The sequence below is a fragment of the Podarcis melisellensis genome, assembly GCF_964234715.1.
Source record: "Podarcis melisellensis genome assembly, chromosome: 16".
Taxonomy (NCBI): Eukaryota; Metazoa; Chordata; class Lepidosauria; order Squamata; family Lacertidae; genus Podarcis; species Podarcis melisellensis.
Window position 1 is genome coordinate 13,859,097 of NC_138533.1, and position 9,398 is coordinate 13,868,494.

General features: G+C 47.8%; 1 protein-coding gene and 1 long non-coding RNA gene across 2 annotated transcripts in view; both read left to right on the top strand.

The window, feature by feature from the left end:
* The window catches only part of LOC309358819, a 53,962-nt gene extending 47,315 nt beyond the window's left edge, over window positions 1-6,647 (top strand). The window contains exon 2 of the long non-coding RNA XR_014163638.1: window positions 6,436-6,647. This is a non-coding gene — a long non-coding RNA (uncharacterized lncRNA). The remainder of the gene's footprint in view (window positions 1-6,435) is intronic.
* On the top strand, window positions 2,005-7,920 carry ZDHHC24 (zDHHC palmitoyltransferase 24). The gene is made up of 4 exons (XM_081891934.1): window positions 2,005-2,300; window positions 4,288-4,565; window positions 5,609-5,921; window positions 6,873-7,920. Exons 1-3 carry the CDS (start codon window positions 2,020-2,022, stop codon window positions 5,917-5,919), a joined length of 870 nt encoding a protein of 289 aa, XP_081748060.1. The 5' UTR covers window positions 2,005-2,019; the 3' UTR covers window positions 5,920-5,921; window positions 6,873-7,920.
* The last annotated feature ends 1,478 nt before the right edge of the window (window positions 7,921-9,398 follow it).

Below are 9,398 nucleotides of genomic sequence, written 5' to 3' on the forward strand. Positions count from 1 at the left end.
AAGATGTAGCTTAAAACCAAACTGGGTGTCTTTAAGGACAGAAATGGGCCATGAAAGGCAGGTTAATGCATAAAGAAAGCAACCACATAACTTAAGCTATTCCTAAAATACTTCCTTTCCCCATACATCAATTTCTTAGAGGACATGAGAACATGCATTATGAGTAACATCAATGTTCAAGTATTTTTTAGAACTTCCCTGTATAGAGAAAATTAATTAAGAACGGAAAAGCCATTTATGTAGTGCAATTATAGATAAAGTGAAATGCATTAAAACAAATTTGGGACGGATGGGAAAGAGATACTTTTACTATACAAGAGCAGTGGTGCAGAAATGAGTGCCTTATTTTCTATTTTTTAAAAAAAAATCAGCTGTCTCATTTAACCAACACTTCTCAAGACTGTCTTAATGCAGGTCACTCAACCACTGCTCAGAGGAGGAGTGGAGCTACGAAGAAAGCCAAATCAGTCGATCGTTTCCATTACCTGGTTGCCGCCATATATTATATTAGCACAGGCACACGCGCAAGAGGGAAAATCGGATAGAAAAGCCCCCTTTATCTCCGTCGGCCTCGTCCGCCTCATTTACATCTCTCTGGATTACAGATAGGTAGCCGTGTTGGTCTGCCATAGTCAAAACAAAAAAAAAAATCCTTCCAGTAGCACCTTAAAGACCAACTAAGTTAGTTCTTGGTATGAGCTTTCGTGTGCATGCACACCTGTAGCAGGATCCAGTTCCAACCCTTCTTCAAGCTTCGCTTTCCGCCCTCCTTGCTTTTCCTCTCTCCTTGACGCTGCTGCTGCTGCCCCGTGAACGGAGATCAAGAGCAAAGCTGGTCGCGCTGAAAGCAATGGGGAGAGAAAGGAAGAGAGACAGAGAGGAAAAGGAGAGGGGGGGCGAGTGAAATCGCCCTTAAAAGAAAAATCCCAGTGAATTGTATTCCCAGCTCCCTTTCGTCCATGCACCTCTCTCTGTGTGTGACTGCGGATTGCGAAGTCCTGACACGGATTCTCCACTAACTCTGAACTGGAGCCGCCTCCACCTCTTCCCCCAATCTCCATCCCCCCTCTCTCTTTTCTACCCACCCCGGGTTCACCTTATCATATAAACGTGTATAGAAGCGGCGGCAGCCAAAATACATGGGGGGACACACATATATATTCTCCAGCACCCCGCTTCTGTCTCCTCGCCGCCCCCGCCACCACCCGCCCAAGCTGGTGGGAGGGAAGGGGGGCTTCTGGCAAATAAAAGCGGATTAGAGACAGCTAAATACCAGATGTGGAGATAATCTAAAGGCTCGATCTGCCACCACTGGCCATTTTCCACTCCATTTGAGCTGCTTGCGGCTGCACGGCTTTGGGGAGGAGAGGAGTGATGGGAGGGGGGGGAGAGAAAGAGAAAGAAGCGGTGCGGGGGTGGGTGGGTGTGTTCGTGCAAAAGCTCTGGGCTCGATCTGGCAGCTGCATGCAGCGCTGGATCACTTCAGCCGGCGGCGGCTAAGAGCTTTGGGGCAGCCCCGCAGCGAGAGCAGGAGAATCGGCTGCATCTCGGAGACTCACTGGGTGCCGCCCGCCCGCCCACTCGAGGACCTACTCGCCAGCTCAGTATCAAAAACTTTGATCTGTGGTGTTGACTTTTTTCTTAATTTAAAAAAAAAATAATTTATTTTTTTAAGTGTCCCCGGATTTATTGAAAAAAATCTGGTGACCTTAGGGTAGAGACCCTTAGATGTATGGTGTGCAGCAGATTAAGTTGCTCGTGTTTTGACTCAGTGGGGCTTCTGAGCAGACTTGCTAAATATTTATTAAACAGGCGACTATATTCACATTGCAGCGTAAGTCAATCAAGCGCCCCACTGACAGGAATCGCTGTGAGGTAAACACAGCGCGTGGGCCGCCTCACGTGGCGGATGGATTGGCTAGGCGGCTCGCCAATCACACTCCTAAAGGCGGTCCTCAGAGTCCGCTCGCTCATTGGATTGGCGGCGAAGACTTCCTCCGGCGTCGCGCATGCGCCGCTATGGCCGGCAGCGGTTGGGAGCGGAGGGTGCTGCCCGTGTGCGTGGGGGCGGCGCTGGTGGGCGCGCTCGTCCTGGAGGTGGTCGCGGTGCTGCTGCTTCGGCAACGCGGAGGCGGCGGCGAGCGCGGGAGCGAGGCCCGTAGGACGGAAGCATTCCCATTTGTGTCGCTGGCATCGCTGCTTTTCCTGCTGGGGAACGTGCTCGAGAACGCGCGCCGTTTCGTCACCGCCTCGCCCAGCACGCGCGGCGTTATGCTGGCGGGGGCGGGGCAAGGATGGGAGTGAGTTGGGGGGGGCTTCGGCGGACGGCAGCCAATCAGAGAAGGGCGTGGAGTGTGGAGGCGGGGCTTGGGGAAGTGGCGGGAAAAGGACTGGGAAGGCGTTTTTTGATAGGCTAGGGCAGGTTTCCTCAACCTCGGCCCTCCAGATGTTTTGAGACTACAGTTCCCAGCATCCCTGACTACTGGTCCTGCTAGCTAGGGATCATGGGAGTTGTAGGCCAAAAACATCTGGATGGTCGAGTTTGAGGAAGCCTGGGCTAGGGAAAGCGCCTTGGCCTGACATGCTCAGAGGCACTCTTCTCATTGGATTTTATTTTTTCAAAGCTCTTTTTTTTGTCAGAGGAGGAAAAGCCCTGAGGAAAGGAACAGCACCAGTGAGGCCTAGCTAAAAGCTTGGGGTGCCTTAAAGGGAAAGGAATTGAGGAGAAATTGCAGCTGTCAGGCAGGAGGTCCCATCTCTGGGGCCATCACTTAAAAAGGGAACCAGGTAGCAGATAATGGGAAAGGCCCCTGAGAATTTCAAGGTAGACAAGTCTGTGTTAGATGCTCTGCCAGAGTAAACAGTACTGAACCAGATGTCTTACCTGGCAGCTACTGCCATTCCTAAATGTATTACAGGCTTGCAGCACAGGTTTTTTGTTTTTGTTTTGTAAGCAAGACCCTGCTTCATTAAGACGATGGAGGCAAGTGTTAGAGAGAGAGAAATACCAAGGGGTTTTTAGAGAAATGGATTTAATATGTAAGATTAAAAGATGAATGAGTATGCTGTACAAACAAAAGCGGAATATTGTAAATGAATTCCTCAGTGGCCACAAGGAATTGGGTATTTACTGCAGCAGCACTTACATTGTGCAGTTCTTTGCATTTGTATGCTAGGGAGGTTTCTGTGCCTGATTTTAGATGCCAGGTTAAAGCATATTATTTACATGATAACTTACCCTGTTATATGACCTATTTTTACCGTATGTTCTTCTGATATTTGCCTCTTTGTTTATCTTTGAATTTCGTCTCTTAGGTTGATTTTATTAAGTATGCTGCCTTGAGAAGGTTTTGTTCTTAATAGGGCAATGTAGAAATTAACATATAAACAAATAAAAGCATCAGGCAGAAATAAATGGGAGTACTGTAATCCCCATTGCATTTAGTAGAACTTAATTTATGGTTAGGGGAAAAGGCATACTGCCTTTCAAAAAAAATTAGTTACCCCCTTTCAATCATGTATTTATTTGTTTTATCAGTTTTATGCTCCACCTTTCAATCACTTGCTCAGGGTGACTTATACAGTGGTACCTCGGGTTACATACGCTTCAGGTTACATACGCTTCAGGTTACAGACTCTGCTAACCCAGAAATAGTACCTCAGGTTAAGAACTTTGCTTCAGGATGAGAACAGAAATCGTGCTCCGGCGGTGCGGCAGCAGCGGGAGGCCCCATTAGCTAAAGTGGTGCTTCAGGTTAAGAACGGACCTCCGGAACGAATTAAGTACTTAACCCGAGGTACCACCGTAACTGGTTGAAAGAATACTCCCTCGCGTATCTGTGCACACAACCTAGCAGCCTTTAATCCTCTGGCTGCTTGACAGTCCCAGGGAAGCTTTTCCTGCAATGGAGGAGAGAAGCACCTTCTCCACAGTTGCTCCTTCTGTGGCCAGTGGTTGGAGCTGGGTTCATCTCCCAATTGCTGTGTGACCTTTTCCTTGAGGGACCAAACTGCCAGAAGGCACTTAGAGTTTCTCAGATTAAAAAAGCAACATTGGAAGCTGCCTTATTCCAAGTCAAACCACTAGATTAACCCAGTTTTAAGCAAACTGTTGGGCAATGGTTCATCTGGGATTTAAGTGAGGTTCCCCCCCCCCCAGTTCCAGATGCCAGAGATTGAACACGGGACCATTTGCATGCAAATCATGTCCTCTGCCGCTGGGCTGAGTGAGTGGAGTAAGATGAGCCCAGTAGAAACCTCACTGTCGCTCCTCTCTCTCTCTTTCAGTTACTGCTACTCCTGCCAATCTCACGTGCCTCCCCGCTGCAGCCACTGCTTCTCCTGCAACGTTTGCATCCTGCGGCGCGACCATCATTGCACTTTGCTTGGCCAGTGCTTGGGATACCAGAACTACCGCTACTTCCTTTGCCTGCTGCTACATGGCTCTGTCGCCTTGCTGTATGGCTGCGTGATCAATGCTGATGTGGTCCTATCACTGCTCCAGGAGGGCACCTCTGTCCAGGCGATGCTGCTGCTACTACTTCCCTGGCTTATGTTACTGATGGGTAAGATTCATTGGCGCCGTACAGACTCCATCACAGACCTACGGTTGCATGCTGGAAACTGACGAAATAGGCCTCTGCACCACTCTTAATAGTACCAGCCCTGCTTTTGAGAGTACAGGCGACTCCCCTCTTACGCGGGGGTGACATTCCAGCACCCTGCACACATACAGGAAAATCATGAAAGTGGGGAGTGCCCCCTAAACACCCTTGAAACTCTCTCTCCAGTCCAGATAAAAAATACTGTACCAAAAATATCTGCAACTGGAATTGAAGCTTTGGGGCTTGCAGAAGGCTGGAGGATGCACGGAAAGGTTGCTGCTGTGCTAACGCATGCATCAGCTGTTAGGCAGAGAGGCTGAGCAGCCCAAACTGTGCCTCACTGTGCCTCTGGTCTCTTTGGGGCTTCCGCTGCCTTTATGTGTCCTCTTCAAGCTCTGGGGAGGGTCTCCTCATGAGCCATGAGGACTCTCCAGCTCTCTTCTTCCATTTCCTGGTATGAATTAAATTACTTAATTATTTCCCGGTGTCACTATACGTGGTTGTAGGTGCACAAGTGGGGGGATGCCTGTATCTGTGGACAGGGTTTAATTCAAGCCAAGGCTTACCTCAATTGATAGAGGATGAGATACTTAATATCAGCGTCATTGGTTTGAGCCCCACATTGGGCAAAAGATTCCTGCATTGCAGAGGGTTGAACTAGATGGCTCTTGTGGTCCCTTCCAACTCCACACTTCTATGATTCTACCTATCCTGGGACCTTCTGCATTCAAAACAGATACTTTACCACTCAACAAGGTCCCTTCCTCTAAAGATAAGGCATCCCTGCTGTCAGGCTTACGATCTACAAGCCATGGCACGAAAGGAAAGGGCATTGGGAAGTGGGGAGCAAACAGAGGCATTTAGAGAAGCTGGAATGGAAAGATTTTGAGGAGATGCAGAGCGAAAAGTTGCTGGTTTTCCAGCAAAGCAGATTGAGGGGTCCTGGGGTCCCATCTTCCTCTCTCCTTTTGGTAACTAACGTAGCACTTGGATCTCTCTTGTAGGGCAGGTGAACATCACAATCTTCATCTTTGCTTTTGTGACTGACGTCTGCATTGTTGGCTTCCTCTTCTGCACGGGCTTCCTGCTCTTTCACAGCCTGCTGGCCCTGCGTGGGCAGACGACCAACGAATGGTTCGAAGGAGATCGTCAGTACGACTTGGGCTGGAAAGACAACCTTCGGGAAGTGCTGGGGAATCAGGGGCACCTGGTGTGGTTCATGCCTTTCATTGCTTCCCCTTTGCCGGGGGACGGGATCACCTTCCGAACTAAGTGCCCCCGATCTGAGCCACTCCCCAAATCCCGTGACCTCTAAAGGTGGGTTCCAGGGTGCAGGTTGGGGCTATGTAGAACATGCACTTCATATGCAAGGATGACCAGAAAAAAGCAATCAGTGGGCAAAATAATTTATTTTAACAATGCTTGATGTTGCTGTTTAGTTGTGTCCGACTCTTCATGAGCCCATGGCCCAGAGGTTTGTCAGCGCTTTCGCATGTTCAAACCACAGCACATAACTTACTTGGTTGTAATCCTTACAATAACCCTGTAAGGCAGCTTTGGGGGGAACTTTGTAAGCCAGTGGACCCTGGTTTATTTGCAAATGGTGGGGTGTGTTAAAATGTTAGGAAATGGCAGCAGTCCCAAGGCACAATCACTGCAAGGCCTGTGAGTCTTGGAAGCTCAGAACACACAAGGCTACTTTTCTCAAATCTTCTTTCTCCAGTATTTGATGTAGCCACAGCCTTGCTCTCTCCCCCACCTTGACTCCAAGAAGAGCTCTTCTTGTGCAATTTACAGGAGCAGCAGAGATACAGTAAAATATTATCTGCAGAAAAATGGTCACTTATGATTACTTTGAAGGAATGCTAATAATGACCCACACACTACTCATCCATTCTGGTTACTTTTTGTTAATCTGAAGCATTTTAACCTGCTCTTCAGCTGAGAAAGGCTCCCAGAGTGGATTGAAAAGATTAATAATAAGATAGCCCTTGTCTTCAAGCTTAAGGCAGTCTTGACATAAAAGAAAAAGCGGGGGGGGGGGGAGAGAGGAAAAAAGAAAACCCGGACACTATTTCATCTTGTTAGTTATTTCACTTACAAGGTTCTCAAAATGACCATCTGGAATGGAAAGAGTCCAAGGAGGGGAAGAGCCAGGGATTACTGCATTTCCCAACAGAATTGATGGTAGCTCTGTTTCTATTTCTTTCTACTGCAGCCTGATAGCAGACCATGACAATCTCTCTCTCTCTCTTTCTCTCCTTCCAGGTTTCCATTCTGTGTTTTGCAAGGGGAGTCGAGCCCCTGTGAGGGAAGAGCGATTAGCTACACCTCTGCTCTGCTCAAAAGCAAATGAACTGAGAGATGAATTCTCACATGTTTTGCTCCCCTGTCATCAATAGCTTTTTTCCTTTTGGGGTTCTGGTGACATATACTTCCATCTGATTTGGTGGCTTTTGGCACACTGGGGATGCTTTTGAGGGGCCCCAAATGGTTCACTTCAGTGGTCTGGAAGGAGGTCTCCATGGGAGCTTAGCCATCCTGCTGGGCTAAGTTCCATCTGGCGGCTGAGGTTGCTGGGACCAAATTTATTCACTGCCTTTCAGATCTGCCTGGTGCTTTTCCACCAGCTTATTTCACTCCACAGCTGTGAAATGTCACACCCCCTTCCTTACTCTCTCAGGCTGGAAGGCACAGGGAGAAGCTAAGAAAAACTAGGCACGAATTGCGGTGGAAACACAACACAAAAGTTTGTAGTACGTACGAAGGCTTTACCTGTCACTCTCTTCTTGGCATTTGTGAGGTTGGTATCATAGGGAACTTGCTTCTGCCAAAAGCGAGCAAGAGATGAGTAAAGGAATTCTGGCGATATTTATCCCTTTCCTTTACAATTCTGCCAGCCGCCTTGCAATGCTTAGGATCCTTCCACATCTAAGCTCTGCTTTTGTGCTTTGGCCGTATTACCCACTGAATCCTTACAAAATGTTGCCTGCCTGGAGGTCTGCACTGCTGCAAGCCCACAAGATGGGGCGGGAGGATCAAAGAGACAGGATTCCTTGCCTGTTTTCCAATAATGTTTACAGTAATGTAAGGTGTATTAAATGCCTTATTTGGAGTAGGAGAGATGGTTCACCTAGCCTAGTATTGACGGCTCTGATGGATAGTGGCACTTTCCAGACCAGCTACATGGATGCTTCAGCTGCAGATGCTGAGAATTGAACCTGGGACCTTATGCATGCAAAACAGGGCTCTGCCATTGAGCTCCTGGATGATGGGGGCACTCCCAGTGCCCTGAGAGGTGGGGTGTCAGGGCATCCTTTGCTGAGCAGGCATTATAGGTTGGCAGCGTTCGACAGGAACAGTACTGTTCCTTCTTACGGATCTATTCTGCTTCCCTGAATCGCAACAGTTTTGAGAGGACAGCGGAAAGGCAATGATGGAAATTCGAGCTGCATTCCAGAAAAGTTGTCAGTCCACACTGCTTGTAGGTGGTTTTAATTTCTAGGTACTTTCAATAGTAAATCAGCCACCAGTGCAAACAGCCCCCCAGAGAGCAGGGCAAGAATGCTTGGCTCTTGAGATGCCCACCTATCCTTGTGGCCATGAGTAATGGAGATGTGGGTTTTAATCCTGTTTTAGCTGTGAGTTCCTTGGCTTAGTTTGGGGAAAGCTGCTATTCTCTTCTGTTTCAGCTTTTCATCTGACATTGGGCCTACCTTTAAATGTAAATGCAACCTTTTTACATTAAAATGCTATTTAAAATGACAACACAATTATCTTGTGACTACAGTTATTTATTTATACAAATACATAAACACACACTCTCTCAAATGGCATTGCCTTGATTGAAAGGGTCATCTAGCTCAGAGATGGGAACTTGCTGCCTTTCAGACGTTGGATTCTATAACTCCCATCAGCCCCAGCCAGCATGGCTAATGTCAGGAATGATGGGAGTTGTAGTACAGCAGCATCGGGGGGGGGGGCTGAGGTTCTCCACCCCCAATCTAACTCCACACACTGTTTCCAGTGCTTCTCAGATGGTGTGGAAGCCAAGAACCCCAGTATATTACTTCTGCCACATCAAGTCACGCAAAGGTTGTTGCAAACAGGCTCTGGGGTGGAAAGGCAAGCTTTAAATGAAAGCCCAACATGGGTTGCCATGGACCGGGAAAGCCTTGCCAGAGTAATTCATGTGTTGGTTACTTCAAGACTGGATTACCGCAATGCACTCCATGTGGGAGCTTCCCTTGCGCTTGACCTGGAAGCTGCAAGTCGTGCTGAATGCTGCAGCACGGCTGCAGCCAGAAGTGAGGCCTTGTCAGCCTAGAACGCCTGTGCTCAAGAGATCTGCGCTACTTGCCGATTTGCTACTAAGCCAAATTCAATGTGTTATTATCACTATATAAAGCCTTTAACAACTTGGGACCAGTTTACCTGCAAGATTGCCTTACCTCACATATGCCCAGTTGACCGCTTTGATTGGTGGAATTAGCCTACTACAAGTGCCACATAATACCTGTTCTGCATTTGTAAGAACTCGGATCATTTAGTGTCACAGCACTCATTGGAACTCCCTGCTGATTGAGATCAAGCAGGCACCTTCACTTTACTCTTTCTGCTAAAATCATTCCTGTTTAGACAAACCTACCCAGATGCTTAGAAAGGTATCTGTTTTAGTATTTTAATTTCTGTATGGTATAGAGTAGCATACCCTCCAACATTTCTCCGATGAAAATAGGGACATCCTAATCCATTATTCTTATTCTTATTCTTATTACCCTGCCCATCAGACTG